General features: G+C 48.3%; 1 protein-coding gene and 1 long non-coding RNA gene across 5 annotated transcripts in view; one reads left to right on the top strand and one right to left on the bottom strand.

Moving 5' to 3' along the window:
• Nucleotides 1–27051, top strand: part of LOC141086534 (uncharacterized) — a 284209-nt gene that overhangs the window by 239014 nt on the left and 18144 nt on the right. The window lies entirely within an intron of this gene.
• The window catches only part of LOC141086533 (keratin, type I cytoskeletal 13-like), a 116414-nt gene continuing 90566 nt past the window's right edge, over nt 1204–27051 (bottom strand). For 2 of the 3 annotated variants that reach the window (XM_073572673.1, XM_073572672.1), the window contains one exon: nt 1204–11471. In XM_073572673.1, coding sequence (XP_073428774.1) covers nt 11405–11471 — 67 coding nt within the window. In that variant the 3' untranslated portion in view covers nt 1204–11404. Of the gene's footprint in view, nt 11493–27051 lie in introns of all 3 variants that reach the window. The other variant, XM_073572671.1, reaches the window with a different exon arrangement.

The following is a 27051-nucleotide window of genomic DNA, read 5'->3' on the forward strand; positions in this document are numbered from 1 at the left end:
GCAGCGCACAGGGCCCCAGACAGTGAACAGGGGCCCCTGGCAGTGCACAGGATCCCTGGCAGCATACAGGGTTCCCTGGCAGTGCACAGAGGCCCCAGGCAGTACACAGGGGGGCAGAGACAGCACGCAAGGGGGGAAGAGACAGCGTGCAAGGGGGGGAAGAGACAGTGCACAGGGCCCCTGTGTGCTGTTTCTGCCCCCATGTGCGCTGTCTGGGACTGCCTGTGCTGTTTGGGACCCCCTGTGTGATGTCTGGGGCCCAGTTCTTGAGTATATTACTCAATCCTGTGCGATGTCTGGGGTCCTTTTGAGATGTTTGGGGCCCCTGTGTTGATGTTTGAGGCCCGTGTGCCATGTCTGGGGCCCCTATGTGATATCTGGGGCCCCTGTGTGCTCCCTGGGGCCCTATGCGCTGCTTGGGGCCCATGTGTGATGCCTGGGGCCCCGTGTGATGCCTGGGAACCCGTTTGCTGTCTGTGCCCCCTGTGAGCTGCCTGGGGCCCCCGTGTGCTGCCTGGGACCCCATGTGTTGCCTGGGAACCTGTTCGCTGTCTCTGCCCCTGTGTGCTGCCTGGGGCCCCTGTGTGCTGCCTGGGGCCCTGTTTTTGATGGTTCTCAAAAGTGTGAAAAATTTGATCCACAGCAGCTGGGGTATATTCTGACCCGGAGGGGTATAATCTGGCCTTAATCTGGCATTTTAAACCGGTACCCAGTATCACGGCTATCACTGTTCTGATCTGTGTGCTTGTTCAAATGCTTTGTTATTCCTATGTGTAAATACAGTGATGACAGTGTAGACTCAGAATAAACCACTGATGGCTGAATGTGTAAGGTTTTTTTATTTGGAAGCCTTGAACATCACTGAAACATGATATCTTCCTTCACACTTTTGGTATCTCTCCCTTTGAGACCACTTACAACAGCCTGCGATGTAGTGGAGGGGATGAACATGGAAGCAGGAGAGACAATTAAAGTTAACAACAGAAAGTCTTTTACTGAGGTAGAAGTTAAAAAGACATAACATAAATGGCATCAGACTACACAGTATTCACACTTGGATTTGACAGAGTTTTAATGTACATGGTTATACTGTCGAGGTAGCTAGTTTGGGAGGGCTAAATTAACCCTTCACGGTTGAGCCAGTGATTTCCAAATTATTCCAGTGTTGCTAGCAACTCAAATGACCACACGGAGACTGGGGTCTCTGTACGGGAGGATCGAGGCAGATCACTAAGCCCCTTTATTTTAGTCACATCTTTTATAATCTTTTGCTTAATTATGCAAGGTTCTCAAGTACCAATAGCATCATTTCACTTTATAAGCCAATAATATTGCAAGAAAACCGGAAACTACATATATATCTGTACCTAAATAGCGTAGAAAGTAGTATAATGGCATATTCAGAGCAATGCACCCCCCCGAGCCCCTTATCTTATACAGATGGGAACAGTCTGGTTTCATGACAGCCCATGCCAATTATAAAAATTTATCTTACAGCTACAAAAACGGAGAAACGAAACCTTACAGAGAATGGATAAAACAAAACTTCAACTCTGATTTTAGTATTAACCCTTCACATTCCCCCCTAGATAAATTTTTTAACACATATGCAGCATCAGAGGTGCTATCCCAAGCTAACAGCTTGAGGGGTACTGGTCTTCACATGACTGATGCCGTGTTACCAGTCATGGCTGTCGCGGCGCACCCGTCCCCCTGTATACTGCAGTTCACGAATATCAATTTTTGATGACGGTGGTGGGGATCTTTTGTAGGTAGGCATGTGCTTGGCTTCAACATCTTCATCAAGTAGCCTTTTGAGATCGGTGCAGAGAAGAGCAGGGGCAACGACACCTTTGGTATCATCATTAGCTGTCTTAGTGCAGAATTACCTAATACATACAGAAATACACCAAAGAACAAGTTTTAGTATCACATATACAACAAGGATACAGGCAGCAATGTGTAACAAGCTCTGTAAGATCCCAGCTATCCAGCCCCCAATTCCCTTAAATCAATTGGCTGGATTGAGAAAGGAGAAGGTGTCTGACCACCAACTGTCCTTAGTACGATCATTGTCTTTATCATATTGATCTGAGTCTTTGGATATCTTCTAACTTTAATTTTTAACTTCTACCAATAATAATAATATGAAAAATGCGAAAAACCAAAACATTATGTCCCCTTTATTTGCTATTGGCTTGTTGGGTGATTAGGAGAACTTGATAGAGACCGTCATACAAGGGTTCTAGTCCATGCTTCCTGACATGCCTCTTCACGACTACCAAATCACCAGGCTTCAGGTTATGACAGGTGTCGGTTTCTGCTGAATCTGGAAAAGAAAAGGAAACTAGAACATAGGTGTTAGCAAGATTTTTTCTAAGCAGAATAACATAATGAACAACACGGTCAGTTTCTTCTGATAACTGCTGAGGCTGGAAATTTTGCAACTGGAGGCCTAGTACCAAATAATATCTCATATGGGGACAGGCCATGTTTTACAATAGGAGTAGTACGAATGTGGTATAACACAATGGGTAGGAGCTCTGGCCATGGAGCCGTAGTCTCCTGCATCATTTTGGTCAATTGTCCCCTCAGTGTGCCATTCAACCTCTCAACTTTCCCACTGGATTGTGGGCGGTACGGAGTATGGAGGGCTACAGTGGATCCAAGCATTGTCAGAACTTCTTGGTACACATGGGAAGAAAAGGCCGGGCCTTGATCACTTTCAACAACTTCTGGAACCCCATATCTGCATATAACTTCCATCACCAGTTTCTTCGCTGTGGTTTTTGCAGTCATGTTGGTAACAGGGAATGCTTCCGGCCAACTGGAGAACCAGGGCCCAGTAGAATTTTTGCACCAGGGCGAGGGCCTGATTCTTTCCTCGATGTGTAGGTCCATGTGCCCATGTGGCAATAGCAGGGTACATCCGCTTAGGGAGACACACAAGTCGGTCCTTTTTCCAGAGACCATTATCCATACGTGCCCCATCAGTCTTCCATTGCTTCACCTCTTCCTTTGGAGACATTCTCTGCGTTGTCATTAAGGGGTCTTGCAGGGTCCGACAGAAAACTTCAGTCTGTTGTAGATCATCAGGTTCTTGTAGGGTCAATGCTTCTTGTAACTGTTTACGCTGAGAGCGTGTGGTCACCATAGTTGGTATGGTTGGTTCAACGGGTAAGAGAGCGGCGACTTTTGCTTGCATATCCGCAAATGCGTTGCCAACAGTCTGTGGACTGTTCCTAGGACCGTGCGCCTTAACTTTGATAATGGCCACCTGAGTAGGTAATTTGATTGAGTCCATGAGGGTTTTAACAGCTTCAGCATTTTTCACTGGGGTTCCGGCAGTAGTAATAAACCCTCGATTGGCCCATAGAGCCCCAAAATCGTGAGCAATACCAAATGCATACCGTGAGTCCGTGTATATATTAGCCCGTCTGTTCTTGGCCAAAGTACATGCAGTAGACAGAGCCTGGAGTTCTGCTTCTTGTGCTGACTGTGAAGGTGGGAGCGCAGCTGCGTGCACTACAGTGTCCTCTGTGGTAACAGCGTATCCCGTGTGGAATCTACCAAACTCGTCAGCATATCTTGAACCATCCGTGTATAACACCAGATCAGGATTTGGGAGTGGATTCTCACTGACATTTGGTGGACTAGCTGTTTCTTCTATCAGAAATTGGGAACAATCATGTTGGAGGTAATCATCACTGCCATCTTTCCTTATAGTTCATTATACCGTCTTTCAAGGCGTTGTAAAGGGGTTGCATTATGCGGGATGCATCCAGTATCCACTGACAAAAATAAGTGCATAGTCCAAGAAAACGCTGGAGTTCAGTTTCATCTTTTGGGAAAGGAAGGGAGCTGACAGCTATTATTCTTCTGCGAAGTGTCTGGCACCCTGAAGGAGACAGTGACCCAAGAATATCACTTGACCAAGGCAGAACTGAAGTCTCGAGGCCGAAACCCGACAGTTCAGTGCTGCCAGATACTTAAGGAGGCTAGCAATGGCAAAAGACACCTGCTCATATTTTTTGCAAACTGGTTGGGACTGTTTTGGGCCCCTTGTGACATAACTGTCCATATTAACTGTTGTCCCTGCTAAGTGAATGCAAATAGAAACTGGCAGTCTGGGTGTAACGGAATGCTAAAGAAGGCATTGGTAAGATCAATAACTGTAAACCAAGCAGCATCCTTGGGTATTTGGGACAAAAGAGTATGAGGATTAGGCACCAGGTTTGAGAAACACTTTTACTGGTTCTACGGGCATTTTCCCTATATCATTTGGCCCTTTTGACCAGATTTTAGATAGTATCTCTGAGAGGTATGGGGTGAGTCATTGATCCTCAGACAATATTGGGGGTGGATCTGGGCCTATCAGGGCCATCATAACTAGGAAGGGCATGCAAAATACAGCTTTCCTCACGGTCTTCATCTGCATAGGGATTATATAACGTAAGAACCATCTGACCATCATCTTGGAATTGTATTCTGGAGCGGAACTGTGATAATAAATCTACCCCTAGTAAATTTACAGGACATATGAGTGAGATTACAAACTGAGCAGTAACGAGAATTAGCAGGGAGGGGCTGAGGAGCAGGGTTCCCACTAGCTGAAGTCGAGGAAGGGGGGGCGAGAGTTTGCTGTGTGGGCTGAAGGGCACACTGTGTGCTCGCAGCTGCGGAGGGGGCTAGAGGCTGCTGTTGGCTCTTTTTTTTTTTTCTCTCCTGAACAGAGCAGGTTAAAGTCTGAAAACTTTTTTTTTTTTCCTCGAGCTGGTAAATGGAAGGGGTGGCTACTCATAACCACTAGCAATAACGGGGACTAAGGCTAGCGGTGGATGATAATAGGTGCCGTTAGCAGAGGTGGGGGCTGCAACTCTCGGTCTTCTTGTGCCACAATTATAACAGACCTCTCCCCACTGAGGATCAGTAACTACACATACAGCACAGATCCACCCGGCAGGATCATAGGGTGGGGGCATACTGAGTTTCGGTAGTCCAGGATACATTGGTGCCTTAGGGTTAAGGGATTTCCTGGAGAGGGACCTTATCATCTAGCAGGGAAACTTCTTGTTTCAAATCATCACTTTTAACTATCCGACTGCCTGACACATTGTCTGGATCTTAGTTCCTTCTTTAATCAATCACATTCTCATACCACATTCACTTTCTTGAACCACAAATCATCCCGTCCCTGTCATAATAGACAATTTTTCCTTCTTCAACATAACAGTAACAGAAACAATCAGAATTCACTTGCTGTTCAATGTCCACATAACCTTCATTATACAATTCATGTGCCAAGCCACAGAATACCTCAGCGCCTTCAAGTAATCCATCATCAGTCAATCTCGCTTTATTTTTTTTTTTTTAACTCCTTCATCCCATAGCGTAGGCTACAACCTCCCGCCCTTAGGAAATCCCAGAATCGAAAATATTTTTCCTGCATTCCTGACAGATTTCTTTCCTCGTCTTTGAATCATATAGACTAACAGTATCTGATCCTTCACACAATTCCAAACTTTTCTTTTTCTTCCAAAAAAACATAATTCTCTCCTTTAGAGCTAAATACCCTGACAAGTTGTGCACAATACTGGAGCAGCCATCTCCGTTTGTTCCACAGGGTCAACCCCCTCTGGGAAGCGCAAAATTCACGGTACTCAGTGAAAGGAGGAGGGCGTCTCAGACTATCCCTCCGGACACCTCTGGTTATATATATCTATCTATATATACCTGAGTTACGTATCCTACCCATCTTCGATCACTCACCACGCCTGACTCTAACAGTGAATTCAGGATTTCAGGATATTTTGACTATAAAGAGAGTCACAATCACTGGTCAATCCGGGGTGTCCCGTCCCTTATGAGGTACGGTTCGAGCACTGGGCCCCCAACGGAACTACACCTCTATATGATTCCTCCCATGAATCACCCCACCAGGGGACAAACCTCAGATCCTCTTTGCAGCAACAAGCACAGGAAAACCACACCAACGGTCAGTCTGAACAGCATAACTGCCAACTTACCGTGGTCGTGGGGGGTGATCAGTCCCAATTTTCCAGCACCTGTGTCCGCTCCGAGGGTCCTTTGTCTTGTCCTCCGGGGGCAGAGGCGTCCCTGTCCGGGGGCCCCACGTTGCGCGCCACTGTCGAGATAGCTAGTTTGGGAGGGCTAAATTAACCCTTCACGGTTGAGCCAGTGATTTCCAAATTATTCCAGTGTTGCTAGCAACTCAAATGACCACACGGAGACTGGGGTCTCTGTACGGGAGGATCGAGGCAGATCACTAAGCCCCTTTATTTTAGTCACATCTTTTATAATCTTTTGCTTAATTATGCAAGGTTCTCAAGTACCAATAGCATCATTTCACTTTATAAGCCAATAATATTGCAAGAAAACCGGAAACTACATATATATCTGTACCTAAATAGCGTAGAAAGTAGTATAATGGCATATTCAGAGCAATGCACCCCCCTGAGCCCCTTATACAGATGGGAACAGTCTGGTTTCATGACAGCCCATGCCAATTATAAAAATTTATCTTACAGCTACAAAAACGGAGAAACGAAACCTTACAGAGAATGGATAAAACGAAACTTCAACTCTGATTTTAGTATTAACCCTTCACAATACATGGCAGTACTTTACATTTCTTCTCCAATACAATCTCGCAACCATATGGTCCCATTTTGGCTGAATCCTTCTGTGCTACTTCTTGCACACCGGCTGCAGCAGCTACCTCTCCAGATGCTCCCATGAGGCAAGTAATAGAATCAATTCTCTAAATCTTCCACACTAGGCTAGGCAAAAATACAAAAGGTCCATATGCAATCCACCACACAAAGGATAAGATAGTCGAGAACCTGAATGCAGTTCAGTAACAGGATAAAGCCCTGGGAAATTGAGAGTCCAACAATCCAGGAGGCCCAGGATAACATAGTCCATATACTCTACTTTCTCTCTGAGGTGCTGTGATAGTTCCACACACGATCTGAGATTGTGTCTCACCACACTGATATTTTAAGAGTCCCCCTCCTCATTCACAGATTGGTGGTAAGGTCACAAGGGCTCATAGTTTCAACAAGCTAGGTCAATATGTTATTAGCATATTAGCAACCAATACAGTACTGTGGGGCTGATATCAGAAGGCAACAACAGCCATTCATCCATTAGCAAATAACAACTCATCCTACAAGAGAACACCATGACAATCAGTAAAATATTAATACAAACCAAATGATACCCACATACCATATCCCACCATCACACCGCTGTATCAGGGTAACCTTATTGAGAACACAGGAGTCTCAGGACTTTGAGATCAGCTAACCCATGGATGTCCGTGTCCAGCTGTTTTGGGCAGACATTTTTTTAAAGACCAGTTCGGATCTCGACCTAAAACCCTATAGTAGTCAATGGGGACCAAAAATTCAGAGGTGTAAAATGGCTCTAAAATGGTTGTAGTAATGGTTAGGGAGCTGCAAAAGGAGGATAAATGGGGGGCAATTGCCCTGCAGACAAGTGTGGATGGGAACATTATTTCAAAGGGGTATTTTCCTATAGTAATCATGTAAAAAAAAAGTAAATGAATAACAAATATTTTAACTGTGGTGCCAAAGAAACTGAGGTTTGCTGAAGCCAGTACAGTTAAAAACTTCACCCTTAGAACATGGGGATGAGATGAATCCCAAATTCAGGAGAGTTTACCTTGGAAAAAAATTACTGTTAAAAGTGTAGCAAGCAGAGTGCTACACATCATTTTTATATAATTTTACTTGTTTTATGAAGATATTCTTCGTTCTTCTTGATAATTTCTGTAAATCCAGTGTGTGGTGATTCTCTGTAATTATTTCCAGTGTGCGGTCATCCAGTTCCTGGGTCATAAATTCCTTTGTCCCTCTGTATCTGGATTTTTTTTTCAATCTCCCTTCACTGGGTTTTATCTCCTTCTGTTAACAGAGCTTATCTGCTTCTACGGTGTCTGGGTTTATTGCTTGGAGTTATCTTCTGGGTGTCTCTGCCCTGGATGTCGGGGCCCATCTCCTGTTCTGGGCCCATAACCTGTAGCAGAGTGTATCTTTTGAGAATCCACTGGTACACAGGAGAACTTCACTGAGCAAGTTATCTTGAATAAACAGCATTTACCTCTTATGGGTAAACATGAGATAAGAATTCAGACGCACACAGTCGTGCCAAGAGGAACACGGTATCCACCGCTTGTAGCCTGGCTACAAGCGGTGGATACCGCATTCCTCTTGGCACATCACGCCGCCACCCACTAACGCTACATCACACAGCGTGGTGAGGGTTCTCTATGGAGTAGAAACTTACAGGCGATTCCTAATCTGACACTAAACCCCTCATATAGGATTCTTTACGGTATCTTTACAGATTACTCCAGTTACAAATCTTTATCGATGAACGAGAATCATTCTTAACACGGATCAGACCATTCACACCATTATCATAGTGGTATCTTATTATTGAATACATTGCAGATCTATTCAAGAGAGCAGTCTGGCTTACTGATGAAGGCTTGTTTGTGAAAGCCGAAACGTCTAATTATTGAGACTGCAAATAAAAATCTTCACTTTGCAACAAGTTGAGTGCCAAAAATGTATCATATTAGTGAGCAGTGAAGGACCTATGGTCATGTGACTGCAAGGGGGTGGGGCTTAGCGTCCTGCTGCCAGAGATAGGCAAAATACTATACAGGAATACTCAAACTCAGACAAACCGGGTCATACAGAGAGATAACAGTAAAGTACCAGGGATGAGACCGAACAGATAGTCGGGGACAGGCAGTGGTCAAAGCCAAACAGACATAGAAGGTACCAAGCAGAATCCCACAGGCAGTATCCAGAGAACAGGCCGAGTCGTATACCAAGTTATCAGGCAAACAAGAACACAGCACAAACACACTCAGGGGCCAACACACTCTGCCAAGGGCGAAAGTATAACTGATGGGGATAGGAGCTTCCTGAGGCCATAAGAAGCCTTCTCAGGACCAGGGAGAGGCCACAATAATGAGCCCCAGGTGTGCAGGTAGGCCTGCACTGGGATCATAACCTTTAACCTCAGAAGTGCCAGTCATCAGCACTGGTTCCAGACATTAACCCCACATGTGTGAGTCAAACCTGCACTGAGATCATGACACAAATCATGCAGCTACGGCGACAGAAACTAAATCTCCAAGCACATCCAAATACTCGGAGATCACCCGAGCATGCTCGGGAAATCTCGAGTAACAAGTATACTCACTCATTACTAGCTGTCACGAGAGGTGGTGAATTCTCCTTCAGTGGAAGTCTTCAAACAGAGGCTGGACAGACATCTGTCTGAGATGGTTTAGTGAATTCTGCATTGAGACACTGTGACCCTTGAGGTCCCTTCCAACTCTTACATTCTAGGATTCTATAAAATATATCACTGGAACCACTATCAATACATGACTATAGTATCAGAACCACCATCAGTGCATGAATACAGCACCAAGCTTACTATAGTGATCATTTGTAATGTCAGGTAACCCCTATATACAATTGTATCTCATGAACCTACAATTCATAGTATGTCATGAACAATGATAATGAGGTGTTGGAAGTTGCAGACTATACAGAAGCTACAGTTCTGATGAAATGTAGTCAGTATCACAAATAAATATTTATATCCAAGAACCTCATAGGGAACATCTTTTCTTACTGGAGTCCTTCTTTTCTTCTCCATGTTGTGCAAATGACAAATGATGACTTTTCCTTTACACAGCTCATATCTGCAGACTTCAGTCTTCTCCGGTTTTCTGCATCAGTTGCCCTAAAAAAATTACAGTGTCGTTATACTGCTCCTGAAGAAAAATATCTTCCCTGTGCTGTGCCCTGGAATAATTGCCCCTCACTGTGCTCCCTGGACAAAACAGGAAACACAAATTGTCCCTATTGTGGTACACCCCCCTCCTCACAGTCCTTTCCTTTCCATACTGGGCCCACACTTCACATTGTCCTCTCACTTTGTGTCCCGCCAATACTGTCCAATCTCTATACTTTGCACTAATCTGACACCTCCTTGGCATACTGTCCTCACCTTGTTGTTGCCTCATACACCCCCCATGATGCCTCTTCTCTATACTGACTCCCACATAACTCAGTTTCTATACCATGTCTCCTGATACTTTTGTTCCCCTGCACAGTCTCCTCAAACTATTCCCCTAGATACAGTCCCTAAACACTTTCCTCACACCATACTGTCCTCTCACACTTTTCTCCCACCATACATTCATCCCCCTGCATCCTCACACATTTCCTCCTCCTTCCCAAGATGGTCTGCTCAGACATTTACAAAACTCCCCATACACATTCCCCCCTGCCTCATGATGTCTCCTCACACACTTTCCACCTTGCTGATCATATTGTCTACTCACACGTTCCTTACTACACTGCTCCCATACTGTCTCCTCACAGTCTTCTCTCCCATACAGTTACCTCATATTAAATTACATTAATATAAATCTTTAGTTTCTTCAACTTACCGTACTGATGTTCACAGCGTATGCAGTGCAGGAGAGTGACGTCGGCAGCATAATCAGATGACCTGATCACGTTGCTGTTGCTGCCCTGACCAGGAAGTGCCTGTGATCAGGGATTCAATTGTACTCTCTACAGAAAGACGCAAATATAATTGAATGCTGGAACCTGGTGTTAAAACCTCAACAGCCAAATCCTACTCCGGGGAGTGGAAAAATTCAGCCGCCTGGGAGGCACCTTGGATGGCCGTATCAAGCAGCCTCACTGCACCCCCATGCTGGCAGCGCTAGGGGCAAATGCCACGCCTGCCCATCCAGATACGCCACTGATGTCTATTGATCCAGTGATCTCTATAATTCCAAAACTGCTCATTCTTGGTGTTGCAGTTTCAATGTTGAGGAGTGTATGTCCTCGAGCATTGATGAAGCTGAAAGCAAGCAATTTCCTAAAAAGCATAAAAAAGGCAAAATGTGCAAAAATATACCACCTACTAACATATACTTTTTTGATAGGTGTATGCCATTTTCTATATTAGTTCCCTAATCTCTCTGTCTTGTCAGCACGATCCTTCGGATAATGTATGATAGTGACCAGATGCAAAATAATGATTTGCCGTATGCTTTTCTGCAATAATTCATAAGAGAAGCATCCCTCCACCGTGTTAAACAGTGTGGTGTTTATTCTTGCATCTTTACAAGTAAAGTTTAAGCTCTTCATTGAAGCCACATTCAAGCCATGATATCTTAAACAGAAATCTTTCGTATTCCAGTCATAATTGCCTTCAAAGATAAATGACAGTAAAATATTACATTCATAAATTAATTTATTAACCCTTTAGTGTAAGAAATAGGTGCTAATTCAATTGGAGAAATTGTGATCGCCCATCACGTCTTGAGTATCCACTTGACGAGTCTGGAACTGGTGAGTTTTTGGTGATTACGGACGTTGATTCTGAAAGCAAAAACAGAAACACTGAAAACTTCAATGATGCAACTGTGTCCTGATCTGGGCATGGTATTATAACAAGGTACAAAACAGAGAAGCAATTTTAAACTAGTGTCAGATTAAAAGATAGTTGTCACGTGCCCCGTCCTGTGTGACACGGCCAGCAGGCCGGTAACTAATACAACAGGACACGGCACGTGTAATTGTCCAGTGTGATGCGGCTAGAAGGCCGGTAACTAATACAACAAGACACAAGGGATAGGGAAACATTTACAACGGAGGGCCCTGCGATAGGGAAGGGGGACGTGGAGACCTCCTGCACTCCCCTGAGTCAGAGTCCCTAACACTCCTAACGTTCCCTATACAGGCTCCTCACCTGTCACCGATCAGGATACCTGTCACCCTAGCACACCCTACACCTATTTCTTACTAGGGAGCTGGGTGGGGCAGACACTGGCCCCACCTGGGGCCCGGGAAACACTTAGCTTTGCTCTGATGCACTTGCTCCTGGCAACAGAGTCCAACACCTGAGTGCATCTTCCTCCCACCGTGTTCAACACCTGGGTGCAGCTTTACAGCAACAGCGTCCAGCACCCGAGTGCCACCTTCGAGCAACAGAGTCCGGCACCTGAGTGCTGCTGTCCAGCTACAGAGTCCAGCACCTGAGGGCAACTGTCCAGCAACCAAGTCCAGCACCTGAGTGCAGCTTTCCAGTAACAGAGTCCAGCAAACTGAGTGCAGCTCTACACCATAGCTGCCACTCCACCAAGCTTTGCAAGAATTCTTCACCGACACCATAGCTGCCACTCCACCATGCTTTACACGAACTCCTCGCTGACACCATAGCTGCCACTCCAGGACTCTGACTGAGATGTCCTGGACTCTCCTCCAGCTCCATCCTTCACCCAGGCTGGTTGGAAAAGACCAACAATAATATCACCAACGTAAGTGAGCACAACTGACACACCTATATTGAGCAAACACACCTGTTAATGATTCCCGTGCAATTACACTAACCACCACCGGGGCAAAACTCTCTAAAAACACCAGTGCAATGACCATACTGGCCACCGGGGGCAAAACTATCTCTAAGCACAAAGTTTAGAGAGAGAAAAAAAAAGGTTACCAGTGCTCTTAGCTGACATGATCCCGCATGGATCATGACAATAGTAATCAACTTGCACCCTCCTCTAATCCTCTATATCTGGCTTTGCAGCTCAGCCCAATGTCAAGCTTTGTACAGTTTCTAAAGAAAAAAAATCAGACCTTAAAGCAAGCCTGTCACATACAACTTACTAAATGCAGTCTGATCTGTAGGTTGTCTCTTCTAGAGTAGGAGGAGCAATACAGATTAATAGTATGTCAGTGTTAGGGCTGGTGGAACGCACCAAATAATAAAATAATAGGTGCGTTCGCAGCCCGGGGTCCACCATGCAGGGGTGGTAAACTGCTGCTTAGTAATGGCGGAAGTGTAAAGCGGTGTACCAAAGGTCACACGTGGGTTAACGTCACCCAGTGTGAACAGAAGCGAACTGTGTTAACTCACAGAGCCACGCTACCGCAGAACATAAATGCCTGTTCCTGTTTAGTTCACAGAGCCCGGCCACGGAGCACACAAAGTGGTCACAGAACTCTGCCCCAAGGACACGGGGTCAGAGTCCCTCTAGACCTTCTGAGCATTACAACCGGTCCCCATCCTGGCACTGCACCCAGGTCTGCCACAGTTATACCTGGCCCCCCGTCATGGTGCTGCATTCAGGCCTGCCGCTGCTCTCCGTTCTGGGCACTCATCTCGAGCCTCTCATGCTGCTGCTCTGCGTTCTGTCCTCCTGCCTCCTCCTCCTGGCGTCCTGTGAGGAGATCTGTAACTAAGGCTATTAGGGCACCCCTGCCCGCTCTCTTGCCTTCTTAAAGGGGCGGCGTGCATTATTGAAAAAGTGCAATTAACCAATGGCAGCGCACTGACTGCTATTTCTGGCCTCTCCTCCATAGGGAGAGCGCCGGAGCAAAGAGTATCTATCATTGCTAAATCGGGTTCTCATGCTAACCTGTCTGTGCTGCATCTGCAGTCTCTGTGCATTGTCTAATGCTCTCCACAGCATATCAGTATCCTGCTTTACCTGGTTATATCAGCAACTATCTGGGCCTAAGCCATCCAGTTCCGCCTACAGCCATCAGAGTCCAAGGACTGTGTGAAGGTCACTGGAATCGACTCCTTACCAACTAACCGGATCCAGGACCAGGCGCATTACGGACTCTGCTGTAACTTTTGTTATCCCTTTTGGTCCCACTGGGACAGCTGCCACGTGTTCGGGGTCTAACAGGAGGTAGCACCTTTGTCCTCTGGGTATTCCATTCTGGCCCTGCCTGAGGGGCTTTATTACGGGTGCCCGGGGCTCACTAGTCACGCCCCCTTCGAAGCCCCCCGGGCCGTGGTCCAGAGGTTCCACTTAAAAAATAAAAACGAATCTGAACTTCACCATCTCTGCCTCCGCTTCCATTCATTAGACCTGTTTAGCTCACAGAGCCCGGCCACGGAGCGCACAGAAAGCGGTCACAGAACTCTGCCACAAGGACACGGGGTCAGAATCTCTCTAGACCTTCTGAGCGCGTGGCGTCGCACCTGCGGACGCCACTATAGACGCTGACTATGGAGTGTCGAGCACGTGCACCGTGGACACTGATGCCACTATGTCCTACCTTCACCTAAGCCTGGGTGCTTAACAGGCTAGGCTGCACAACACATGCGTACCAATGGTAGGGGTTTCTTAATGAGTCATTCACAAGAGACATTCATACATGCATACGAGACTCACTCGTCATAGTCTGATAATGCAGTCTATACTAGCGCATGGCCGAGCGGCCATGCAAACTTTTTATTGCCGCGTCCTTCCGGGACCTTCCTGACCTTTTTGATGGTCCAATCCGAGCTGGAGAAGGACCTGAGCATGTGACCTCCGATCTCCAATGAGAGATCGTCCCACGGGCATGCTCAGTGGACCGAAAGGAGAACGTAGTCCCTGGAGTAGCTCACTACTGACCAGCATGCGTTGCTATAGCTGGGCCAGAGGTGGCAGCAGCAACCAAACCCACAAGGCTGGTTTGAGCAGAGCGCCGTGATCGACGAGTCTGCTGAGCAGGCAGACTCCTCTGCGGCCGAAGAGGAATGGGAGACTGCCGGATGCAAGGCTCGGGATTCTGCTGTGCAGCGACAGGAACCCGACGCCTATGTGGCGCCCCTGAGGGTTCAGTCGCCACAGAGGTACTGCACCTCCTCCTGAGGTGTGGTACCCCACTATCCAGGTAAGGTGGAGACACCTGACCACACTCCAACACTCACATCCAACACGCACACCAGTAGTGTAGCAAAGCAACCTTTGTGGCTCCCTGCTTGGAACACGAAGAGTGCTGGGAGGTGGATGGAGCTTAGACTGCACAAGAGAGCAGGAGAATATTAGGAAAAGGTCAGTCTGTGAGAGAAGATCCCGAGAGGGATGGAGTGAAGGAAGTGCTGCAGCAGACTCCTGTGACCTGGAGCTGCCGGCACAGGAAAGAGCCATAGAAAGCCTGAGTCTTCAGAAGGAAGATAGTTTAGTACGGAACATAAGGAGAAGAGAACTAATGACTAGGGTCAGAGTAGAGCCCTTCCTCAAGTTTGAAGCGCATGGCCGGGGTCCGGTCCCCGAGATTGTATGGATACTGATGTTCCTGCAGCAGAAACCTGAGGAATAGAAGTCGTCACCACTTTATTCCCAGCTAAGACTTGGGGGTACAACAGCAACGTGGGTGAGCCGGGACATGATAGCAAGGAGTCCCCGAAGCAGGCTACAGCTGTCTGCCGTACAAGTAGAGTTCTAAGTAACATCAAGAAGGAGGAACTTGAGTTTAATACGCAACTACAAGTACTTCAGATTAGGCTCTAGTGTGGAGATGTTCAGAGAAGGCACATGTTGGAGGAGTACTGGAAAGGTGTACTTTACCTTGCCTGGGAGTTGGCTGAGCCCCTGACCTGGAGGACACGGCAACGAAGCGGGCATCTGTGTGCAGCAGACTGTGAGTAAAGCCTTGGAACTACATGCCGTTGTGTCCTCCACTTATTCTTGCGTCTTACACCCGGCTCTGCTACATCTACTTCTTTACACCACCTCCCCACTTGCCAACCTCAGCTACACTGCCCTGGGACTACAGCTCCACCTGTGGGGAGCTTCAACATCATTGCTGCACCACACCATCTGTCCCAGAGAAGCAACCCTGCAGCGCTGGTCAAACTGACCAGAAACCACAGGTGGCGTCACGAATCATCTCAACAACTTTATCCCAATCACACTACCCCTTTTACATTGACCGCCTGAGGCCACGGACTTGGTCACCGCCACTGTGACATCTCCCATTGTAGTCAACGGGCCCGGCACCGAGTACCCCACAGCCTCTGGGGGCGAGTCACCTAACATTACCCCCCTCCTAGGGCCCCCTCCCCTCTGAGCCTCGCTACGCTCAAATGCCGCAATAAAGAGCGGAGCGTGGATGTTCTCCACTGGCTCCCAGGTCCGAGCCTCTGGACCATGACCCTTCCAATCCACCAAATAAAACTTTTTACCATGCACCACCCTACATCCCACAATGGCTTTGACCTCAAACTTGTCCAAAGACAGGTCTTATGTCCCGGCAGATGACTCGGAGAACCGGGACATGTGCACAGGTTTAAGGAGGGACACGTGGAAGGTGTCAGAGATAGCCAAGTGTGGTGGAAGGGCCAGAGGATAGACCACCGAGCTGATCTGTTCGAGGACCTTAAATGGACCAATGTAACGGGGAGCGAACTTAGTGCACTCGACTTGCAGCCTGTTACGGGCGGAGAGCCACACTAAGTCGCCAAGGGAGAAGGTGGGAGCAGGACGCAGGTGTGCGTCCGCGGAGACCCTCATTCACTCCTTAGAGGCCCAAATAACATCCTGGGTGCGGTCCCAAATATCACGTGCCTCCACCGCCCAGTCTGCCACCCTAGAGTCGGTGGATGACACGGGAATTTGCACAGGAACACGAGGACGTTGGCTGTAGTTAAGGAGGAATGGGGTCTGGCCGGTGGAATCGGCCACAGTGTTGTTCAAGGCAAACTCTGCCCACGGCAACAAGGGTGCCCAGTCATCCTGCCTTGCCGAGAGAAAATGTTGGAGATATGTGACCAGGGTCTGGTTGGCCCTCTCTACCAACCCGTTCGTCTCGGGATGATAGGCCGAGGAGAGATTCAGCTCAATACTGAGCAAGCAACAGAGCTCTCTCCAGAACCAAGATGAAAACTGGGGTCCCCGGTCACTGACAATCTTGTCTGGCATGCCGTGTAACCGGAAAACGTGTTTGAAGAACAACACTGCTAGGCCCCGTGTGGAAGGTAGCCGAGAGAGAGGCACGAAGTGCACTATTTTAGAAAAATGGTCGGTGACGACCCAAATAACTATGCTGCCACTGGACTTGGGTAGACCCACCACAAAGTCCATGCCAACCATCTCCCAGGGCATGTCCGCCACCGATAAGGGGTAAAGTAACCCAACGGGTCATTGCCGGGAAGGCTTATTCTTGGCACAGGAGACGCACGCCTGAATATATATTCTTTGATGTCATGAGCCATATGCGGCCATCAGTACGTCCTCGCCAAAAGCTCAACTGTCCGCTTAGAACCAAAATGTCCACACACCCGGACGCGTGAGCCCAAGAAAGGACCTCTGGATGCAAACGGGCAGGGACACTCTCCTCAGGCTCTCAGATGGTACAATTAACCGAGGCTCCTCCTCCTCCGCTGACACCACGGAGCGAGTGAGCGCATCGGCCCGGACATTCTTCTCACCGGAAAGGAAATGTAGGGTGAAGTAGAACCGGGAGAAGAAGAGAGACCATCGGGCTTGGCCAGAATTTTACCGCTGGGCGGTTTGGAGATTGACCACAAAAACTTGGTCTGTGTAAACTTGGAAGGGATAGCGAGCCCCCTCCAGGAGGTGTCTCCATTCAGAAAAGGCCAACTTCATGGCTAGCAACTCCCTGTCCCCAATTGAATAGTTCCTCTCCGCCGCCGAGAAGGTCTTGGAAAAGAAGCAAGGATGCTTCCGACCTTGAGCATCCTTTTGGAACAGGACTGCTCCAGCACCGACAGACAAGGCATCCACCTCTAAAATAAATGGCTTATTCACATTGGGGCGATGTAAAATGGGAGCACTAGCAAAGTGGGACTTGATAGAGAAGGCCGGCTTTGGAGACCTCTTCTGACCACAATTTAGGATTCGCTCCCTTCTTGGTGAGGGCAACCAAGGGAGCTACCAAAGTCGAGAAGTGCTGATTGAATTGGCGGTAATAGTTAATAAATCCCATAAAGTGCTACACCGCTTTGAGGGAGTGAGGCTCCTGCCAATCCATCACCGCCTGTAATTTGGCAGGATCCATGGCCAACCCCTGGGCTGAGATGATATAGCCCAGGAAAGGCAAGGACTCCTGCTCAAACACACACTTCCCCAACTTGGCATATAGGAAGTTTGCCAGTAGGAGATCGAAAACTTTGCAAACCTCTCTCTGGTGGGACTCCAAAACTGGAGAGAAGATGAGGATGTCATCCAGATAGACCACCACCGAAGAGGAAAGCATATCTCGGAAGATGTCGTTTACCAAGTCTTGGAAGATGGCTGGGGCATTACAGAGGCCAAAGGGCATGACCAGATACTCATAATGGCCATCCCTAGTATTAAAAGCCGTCTTCCACTCGTCTCCCTCACGTATGCATATCAGGTTGTAAGCCCCCCGCAGATCGAGCTTGGTAAACACTCTCGCTCCACACAACCTGTTAGGAACGTCGGAACGCACTAAATAAAATAATAATAAAGTGCGTTCGCCGCTCGGGGTCCACCGTGCAGTAGGTGGTATAACTTCTGCTAAGTGGTGGCAGACAAGCAATGTGGCGGTATGATGCACACGGGTTAAACTTCACCCGGAGTGCGCAGCGCGGCCTCTGTTCACACACAGGGGTGCCGGAACAAAATACATACAAAACGCTGAACCTGTTAGTGACACAGGCTTCAGGTAGATGCACACACGGTATCCGGTCACAGGAGCAGGACCCAAGACAGAGGAGCTGCGTCCCTCTAAACCTACCGTGTGTGCGGCGTCGCTTCTGCGGACGCCAAGGAGGGCTGCAACTGCAGCGCGGCATAGAACACTGCCGCTCGACGACAAAGCAGAAAGCAAGCGCGATGTCGGACGCTAGCGTAGCGGTGAGGTGAGCAGTGTGGCTTAAGGCTTGCCACTGACTGGCGCTGACTACTAAACTAATTCCCTATCCACATGCGTATTATCAGAGGGAAGGGGTTTCAAATGAGTCAGTCACCAGAATCATGCATCCATCACCATTCACACATAGCAAGTATAGTCTATACTAGCGCATGGCGGAACGGCCATGCGCGCTTTTTATAGCCGTGCGGGACCTTCCAGATCTCCGAGATGGACCAATGAGATCTGGAACAGGACCTGGGCACATGACTCCTGATCTCCAATGGGTGATCGTCTCATGAGCATGCCCAGTAGGAGCACAGAGGGACTAAGTCTCTGGAGCGGTCTGCTGCAAAGTAATCTCCTCTGCAGTAGAAAGACAGCAGGAGACCGCAGAATGTGAGGCTCTGGATTCCTGCAGAGCAGACACAGAAACCTTGTGCTTAACATTACCCCCCCTCCTAGGGCCCCCTCCTCTCTGAGCCTTCCAATCCACCACCCTGTGCCCATCAGAGGCATAGGCCTCAGACTCGTCCGAAGGCAAGTCTGATGTCCCGGTAGGTGACACGGAAAACTGGGACATGTGGAAGGTATCAGAGGCGGCAAGATCGCCAGGTTTAAGAAGGGACACGTGGGAGACAATGGGAGCGGCAAAACCGCCCGGAGCATAAGTTGAAGTGGGACACCGCAGTGTGTCGTCGGACGTCTCCACTCTCTGTTTAAGGAAGCTTACCCGAGCACACGAGGCGCATGCCTGAATATATTTTTTAATGTCCCGAGCCCTGTGCAGCCACCAATATGAACCTGCCAGGAGTTTTGTGGTCTGCATGTAGCCACAGTGATCACCCGCCCTGGAAGAGTGTGCCCACGCGAGAACCTTCGGCCGAAGGCGAGGGGGGAGAAAGGTCTTGCCCGGGGGCACAGAGTTTGACCATTGCGGAGCCCCGTTATCCTGGTGAACAGAGTGCTGACAGAGGCAGCCGCAAGTGGAGCTTAGTGCCGACGCGCCTCGAGACTGGTGCGAGACACCTCCATGGGCTGTGGGAGTGAACACTCTGGCTCGAGTGATTCCAGAGGTTCAAAGAGGTTGGGAGCCGAAGTAACCCTCCGTCTGGATAGAGCACGCTCCAGCCCACGCTCTGAAAAACGGAGATCAATATGGGTGGCAATGGCAATCAGCGCCTTCAGACTTGCAGGAGCCTCTCTGGTAGAAAGAGCATCCTTAACATGCTCAGGTAAACCTCTCAAAAACACAGGGATGAGGGCTTTGTCAGACCACTCCAACTCGGAAGCCAGTGTCCGAAAACGAACGGCATACTGACTAACCGAGAGGGATCCCTGAGTCAAAGCCAGTAGCTGTAGAAAGGTGTCGTGCATGACCCGTGGTCCCAGGAAGACCTGCTTAATAGCTGTTAAAAACTGAGCAGCGGTCCGAACCTCTGAGTCACCATGCTCCCATAGTGGCATAGCCCACTCCAACACCTTGCCCGACAGAAGGGAAATAATAAACCAATAAACCCCACCTTGGCCCGCTCCGTAGGGAATCGCGAAGCCAGTAACTCCAGCTGGATAGAGCACTGGCTGACGAAACCCCTACAGGAGGCGCCATTGCCAGAAAATTTATCGGGCAATGGGAGGTGGGTAACTGTCAGCGCGTGGGAGGAAGTGAACATACGAGAAACCGCCTCTGTGATCGCCAGTACAGCAGCCTCCAAAGACTTCGCCATTGCGATAACACTCTCAAGAGTAGCCAACCGGCCCTCTAGCACTGAAGGAGTTGCTGCTGATCTGCCATCACTAGCCAGACCCTGGCGCTAGTATAATGTTAGGAACGGCGGAACGCACTAAATAAAATAATATAGTGCGTTCGCCGCTCGGGGTCCACTGTGCAGTAGGTGGAATAACTGCTGCTAAGTGGTGGCAGACAAGCAATATGGCGGTATGATGCACATGGGTTAAACTTCACCCGGGGTGCGCAGAGTGGCCTCTGTTCACACACAGAGGTGCCGCAACAAAAAACTTACAAAACGCTGAACCTGTTAGTGACACAGGCTTCAGGTAGATGCACACACAGTATCCGGTCACAGGAGCAGGACCCAAGACAGAGGAGCTGCGTGCGGCGTCGCTTCTGCGGACGCCAAGTAGGGCTGCAACTGCAACACGCCGCTCGACGACAAAGCAGAAAGCAAGCGCGATGTCGGACGCTAGCGTAGCGGTGAGGTGAGCACAGTGGCTTAAGGCTTACCACTGACTGGCGCTGATTACTAAACTAATTCCCTATCCACATGCGTATTATCAGAGGGAAGGGGTTTCAAATGAGTCAGTCACCTGAATCATGCATCCGTCCCCATTCACACATAGCAAGTATAGTCTATACTAGCGCATGGCGGAACGGTAGCATAACCAAGGGGATTGCGTGCTGGAGAGCGAAGGCTGAGGACATAAAATGACCCTCCGCTCCGGAATCTATGCAAACCTCTACCGCCAGAGTGGAGGAGCCGAACTCTAGCATCCCCTTGAAGGTTAGCTTGGAGGAGAATGGTGTAGTGTCTAGTAGACATCCTCCTATTGCCACTAGACGCAGGGGTTTCTCTGAGCGCTGTGGGCACCTATTTGCTAAGTGACCAGACTGTCGGCAATGGGAACGGGCTGTGGAGGTTCGAGCAGAGCGGGACGTAGAGCCCATGCGAGGCACCTCCATAGCCATCGACGGCTCGGACGCTCGATCGGGTGGTTCCAGAGGTTTTGAGAAAGTTAGAGCCAACCTAAACCTCTGTCTGGACTGGGAGCGCTCCAACCCTCGCTCTAAGAAGCGGAGTGTTATGAATGAGTCACCGAAGGAGGAAAAAACAAAAACACAAGCTAAGTCCAGAAAACCGGAGAGGTTGGCAGCTATCGGATTGCAGACCCATGATCCTATTCACCACAACTAACAGTAGCCGTGGGGGGTTCCTACGGTGCCCTAGACCCCTCGTTCACAGCCAGAGAACTAAATAAGCCTAAAGAAAGAAAGGGGAAATCTAAACTGCTCCAGAGCAGACCCCAAAGCAATAGACAGCCCCCAACATGTATTGTCGGTGAAAAGCAGATGAAAACACAGACAGAAAGACAGGTTGAGCAAACGATGGGGCCCAACTAACTAAATAGGAAAGGACAGAAAAGATGCTGGCTGCAATCCATAAAAAACCCTACCAAAAATGTCCCAACCGTCTGATAGGGAAAAAGGCCCTGAAGTCGGTAGACTTCAAAATCACTATATCAGCACTCAGGTATATTCTGAAAACAGAGCAAAGAGATAAACTGATCAGAGACAAAAATGGAGCTCAGCCCGTCCCAACAAAGGCAGGCTGAACACAAAACATGAAGCAAACAGACAAAATCTCATGGAAAAATAAGAGAGCAAAAACTTAGCTTTCAGTAGAAAGGACTAACTGGTTGCAAGATCTCAGAGCAGAAAGGATCACCAGCACCCCAGTAGGGCGTCGGCTGCCTTATATCCACTCAGTGATTCCGGGTGTCCAATCAGGCTCCACCTGTTCAGATGACAGGTTCTTCTCAACCCAATCAATTTCACTACCTCTCTTCACCAGCAGAGGGAGTTCAGACATCAACGGTGAAGGGGAAAATAAACTCACAACAGCGGAGATTAATGCGGGTGGAGATGGTAATAAGCTCCTCCAGAGTGACAGGAACTTCCCGAGTGGCCAGAGCATCCTTAACGTGGTCAGCCAAACCCCTCCAAAAATTGGTATAAGGGCCTTGTCTGACCATTCCAACTCGGAAGCCAGCGTCTGAAAATGGATGGCATACTGGCTGACCGGAGACGATCCCTGTGTCGGAGCCAACAACTGGAGCACGGTATCGTGTGTGACCCGTGGTCCCAGAAAAACCTGCTTCAGAGAGACTAGGAACTGAGAGGCTCTCTGTACCACAGGGTCACCACGCTCCCACAGTGGGGTGGCCCACTCCAGAACCCTGCCAGCCAAAAGGGAAATGATGAATCCTACCTTCGCCCGCTCAGAGGGGAATCACGCAGCCAGCAGCTCTAACTGAATAGCGCACTGGCTCACGAAGCCCCTGCAGGAGGCACTATCGCCCGAGAACTTCTTGGGCAGCTGGAAGTGGGATGACATCGGTGCAGGGATGATAGTGAGGACACGTGAGACAGCCTCCGCGGCTGCCTAGGCAGCGACTGCAGTAACATCCACAGCTGTGGTTGAACGCTCGAGAGCCGCCAACCTGCCCTCCAGCTGCTGGATGTACTGCAGCAGTTGCTGTTCGTCCGCCATTACCAGCCAGACCCTGGTGCTAGTATAAAGCGGTGTACCAAAGGTCACATGTGGGTTAACGTCACCCAGTGTGAACAGAAGCGAACTCTATTAACTCACAGAGCCGCGCTACCGCAGAACATAAATGCCGGTGCCTGTTTAGCTCACAGAGCCCGGCCACGGAGGGCACAGAAAGCGGTCACAGAACTCTGCCCCAAGGACACGGGGTCAGAGTCCCTCTAGACCTTCTGAGCGCGCGGCATCGCACTTGCGGATGCCACTATAGAGGCTGACTATGGAGTGTCGAGCATGTGCACCGTGGACACTGATGCCTGTCTCAGACTCGTCCTACCTACACCTAAGCCTTGTCACTTAACAGGCTAGGCTGCACATCACATGTGTACCAAGGGTAGGGGTTTCTTAATGAGTCATTCACCAGAGACATTCACACATGCATATGACACTCACTCCTCATAGTCTGATAATGCAGTCTATACTAGGGCATGGCCGAGCGGCCATGCAAACCTTTTATAGCAGCATCCTTCCGGACCTTCCTGACCTTTCTGATGGTCCAATCCGAGCTGGAGAAGGACCTGAGCATGTGACCTCTGATCTCCAATGAGAGATCGCCCCACGGGCATGCTCAGTGGACCGAAAGGAGGACTTAGTCCATGGAGTTGCTCGCTGTTGACCAGCATGCATTGCTATAGCTGGGCCAGAGGTGGCAGCAGCAACCAAACCCACAGAGCTGGTTTGAGCAGAGCACCGGGATCGACGAGTCTGCTGAGCAGGCTCCTCTGCGGCCGAAGAGGAATGGGAGACTGCCGGATGCAAGGCTCGGGATTCTGCTGTGCAGCAACAGGAACCCGACGCCCAACACATAGTGATTGATAGGCTTTTATATATACATAGTCATATAGAGTCAGCTATGAAACATGAATAAGACCTTCTACTTCAACTCTTAAGCCCAAAGGTGAACTGGAAGTTAAAGGTTTTGCCTCAGCTTTTGATATAGATTACCTATACATAGGTTAGGTCATTAATATCATAAAAATATCAATAAAAGCAACAGTCTCTAAAATAGCTCACCACACCAGCCGTAAGTCATCCCAAGGTGCTCGGCTCCATAAGAGAAGCTGTCATCAGGATCAGGCATGTTAAAGTAAAGGTATGGACATAAAGGTGCTGTTCTACTGATTTAATAGGTACCTTCAGTGTAGAAATCCTCAGCCTGGTTGTTCTTTAATGATCATAAGAAGTTTGGGTGCAGTAAACTCTTCGTGCATCAGTGCATATGGTCTTCAATTCCGCCATGGCCCCTCAGCTGTTTCTGGTGTTCGTAGCACGGATGGCACAAGCGCAAAATTTTAAACAGTATAAAGATACGAACACCAGAGGTAGCTGAGTGGCCATGGCAGAGATGAAGACCTTACCCACAGTCCCTCCCTGATGCACGAACAGCTTGCTGCACTCACACTTCTAAAGATGATTACAGAACAATTAGGCTGAGGATTTACACACTAAAGGTATCTAATAAATCAGATCAGAACCTTTATGCCCATAGCTTAGTTTAACATGTTTTATCATGATAAATCACATTTCAAGGCCCATTAATGAGTTGATAGTGACTTGTAGGATTGCTACTTCCAACCAGTGGTGCTACAGAGTTCAAGACCTCTTCTTCTGAAGAGGCAATTTGCATATTAAATTTCCCAGAGAAGCACTGCACGGCAAATAAACCTTATCTTAGCAATGTCAGAGCCGGTATGTTCCTTTCTGCAAGAAGGAACATTACCCCTTAGACCTATAGGCTTTATAGTAATTTACTTCCCCATGATAAAAAAAAAATATGATCTCAGGGTGGGAATGCTCTTTAGTTTTAGTACAGAAAGCCTTGTAGTAGATGTAAACTTGGCTATGTGTGTTAGGGTTGCGGATCGCACTAAATATAAAATATAATAAAGTGCGATCGCAACCCGGAGCCAACCATGCAGAGATGGTAAACTGCTGCTCGGTAATGGCGGACACTAACTGAACACCGGCGGAGTAACCGCCGACCCGGTGTGCGCAGGAGCGAACTCTGTTACAGCACAGAGCCGCAGAAAGAGACACCGAAGCCTGTTACCTTACAGACTACTGCTTAGGGAACCACTACTCCGGCACCAGGGATTAACCCTAGAGGAATGCTGTGCCCTGGTAGCAGTCACAGGGTGCAGCCGATAGTTGTATTACTGCACTGTGTACAGCTCCGCCCTGGCGGATGCCACTAGCCGGCCTAAACTTAGTGCTGGAAAGCGCAGTAACTGCGCACAGCACCTCTGAGACGGACACTGCGGTGTATGTGGTAAAGAGGTGTTTCGTGCAGATGACACTCTCTGGCATAACGTGTGAGAGGCGCTGGAAGCACTGCAGCACTATGCAGTGCCACCGCTCGGCGCTGACTCCACCAACTACCTACCCTGAGCCTGGTCGCTGGACAGGCTAGGCTACACAACACATGCGTACCAAGGGGTAGGGGTTTCATAATAAGTTATTCACCAGTTTCATGCATCCATCATCACACATACCACAACTTAATATTATAAGAGTCTATACTAGCGCATGGCCTTGCTGCCATACGACTCTTTTATAGCAGCGTCCTTCCGGGACCTTCCTAGTGGTCCAATGGGAGCAGCAATAGGACCTGAGCATGTGACCTCAGACCTCCAATGAGAGGACATCCCACTGGCATGCTGTGTGGGCCGAAAGAAGGACTTAGTCCCAAGAGCTGCTCGCTGCTGTCTATTGCAGGTTACTATAGCTGACACCTGATTGGCAGCAGTAACTAAGCCAACAGTAGTAGACTGAGCACTACGCCGGAACGGCGTCTTTGCTGAGCAGGCACCTCTGCGGCCGGAGAGCAATGGGAGACTGCAGAAGGCTCGAGATTCCTCCTGTGCAGAGGCAGGAACCCGACGCCTAACAATGAGTGAGGACGTGCATTGTCCAAAATGCATCAGCGATTTTAGCCGCTTAGTGACCGCCAATACGTCTTTTCAGTGACCTGAGATATAGCAGAATATCATCCCCATGGAGGTGACAATCCAGCAGCTGTCTGCTGTACACTATAGCTGACAACTTGCTATATCACAAACATTCAGTGTTGGCACCGTCCAGATCTGTTTTACCCCTTTGTTGCTGCTGTCAAAAGTGACAACATCAAATAAATGGTTAATAGATTGTGGGGGCTTCCGCTTTAATCTAACGGACACATCGAAAACATGATTGTGTGGTCCTGATGTTTGCCATAGCAGTTCTTGGCCAAACAGCGGCCTTAGAGTCTCCTGGCTATAGCGGTCAGTTAATAAACTACCTAACAGCAGTTTTCAATATGTCAGGGGTGCGGTTTTTAAAATGGTATCATGTTTGGGGTTTCCCAATATATAGGGCCCCTAAAGTCACTTCAAACCTTGATAGGTCCCTCAAAAAAATAAATTCTGTAAATCTCCTTGAAAAAATGAAAAATTACTGCTACATTTTTAAACCTCCTAAAAGGCTAACAAAATAAATTAGCATTTTAAAAATGGTGCTGATGTAAAGCAGACATGTGGGAAATGTTATTTATTAATGCTTTGCTATGGTATGACTATCTGGATTAATGGGATAATCATTCAAAGTTTGAGAATTGCAATTGTCTTTACATTTTTGTCAAATTTCTGACATTTTTTATAAATAAACATAAAACATATCAACCTAAATTTACCATTATCATAAATTATAATGTGTGACAAAAAAACAGTCTCAAAATCAATGGGATTTGCTGACGTGTTCCAGAGATATCACCACATAAAGTGACATTGGTCAGAATTTTAAAAATTGTCCCAGTCACTAAGGGGTTAGATGCATTTATGAGGTCATTCATGTTGCATGAGAATAAAATAAAGGATAGATTCTTTAAGAAAAGAAACAAAGAACCAGCATTTTTTTCTTATCTCATGTATCAGATCCATCCACAGCCTATGCCAGGCATCTCCACTGAGCATGGGTGAAAGAACGCACTCGATCAATTAACTTGTGGACAGCACTTCCAC

This window comes from Dendrobates tinctorius, unplaced genomic scaffold (assembly GCF_039654945.1).
Source record: "Dendrobates tinctorius isolate UK_male_01 unplaced genomic scaffold, ASM3965494v1 ptg000032l, whole genome shotgun sequence".
NCBI classification, from domain to species: domain Eukaryota; kingdom Metazoa; phylum Chordata; class Amphibia; order Anura; family Dendrobatidae; genus Dendrobates; species Dendrobates tinctorius.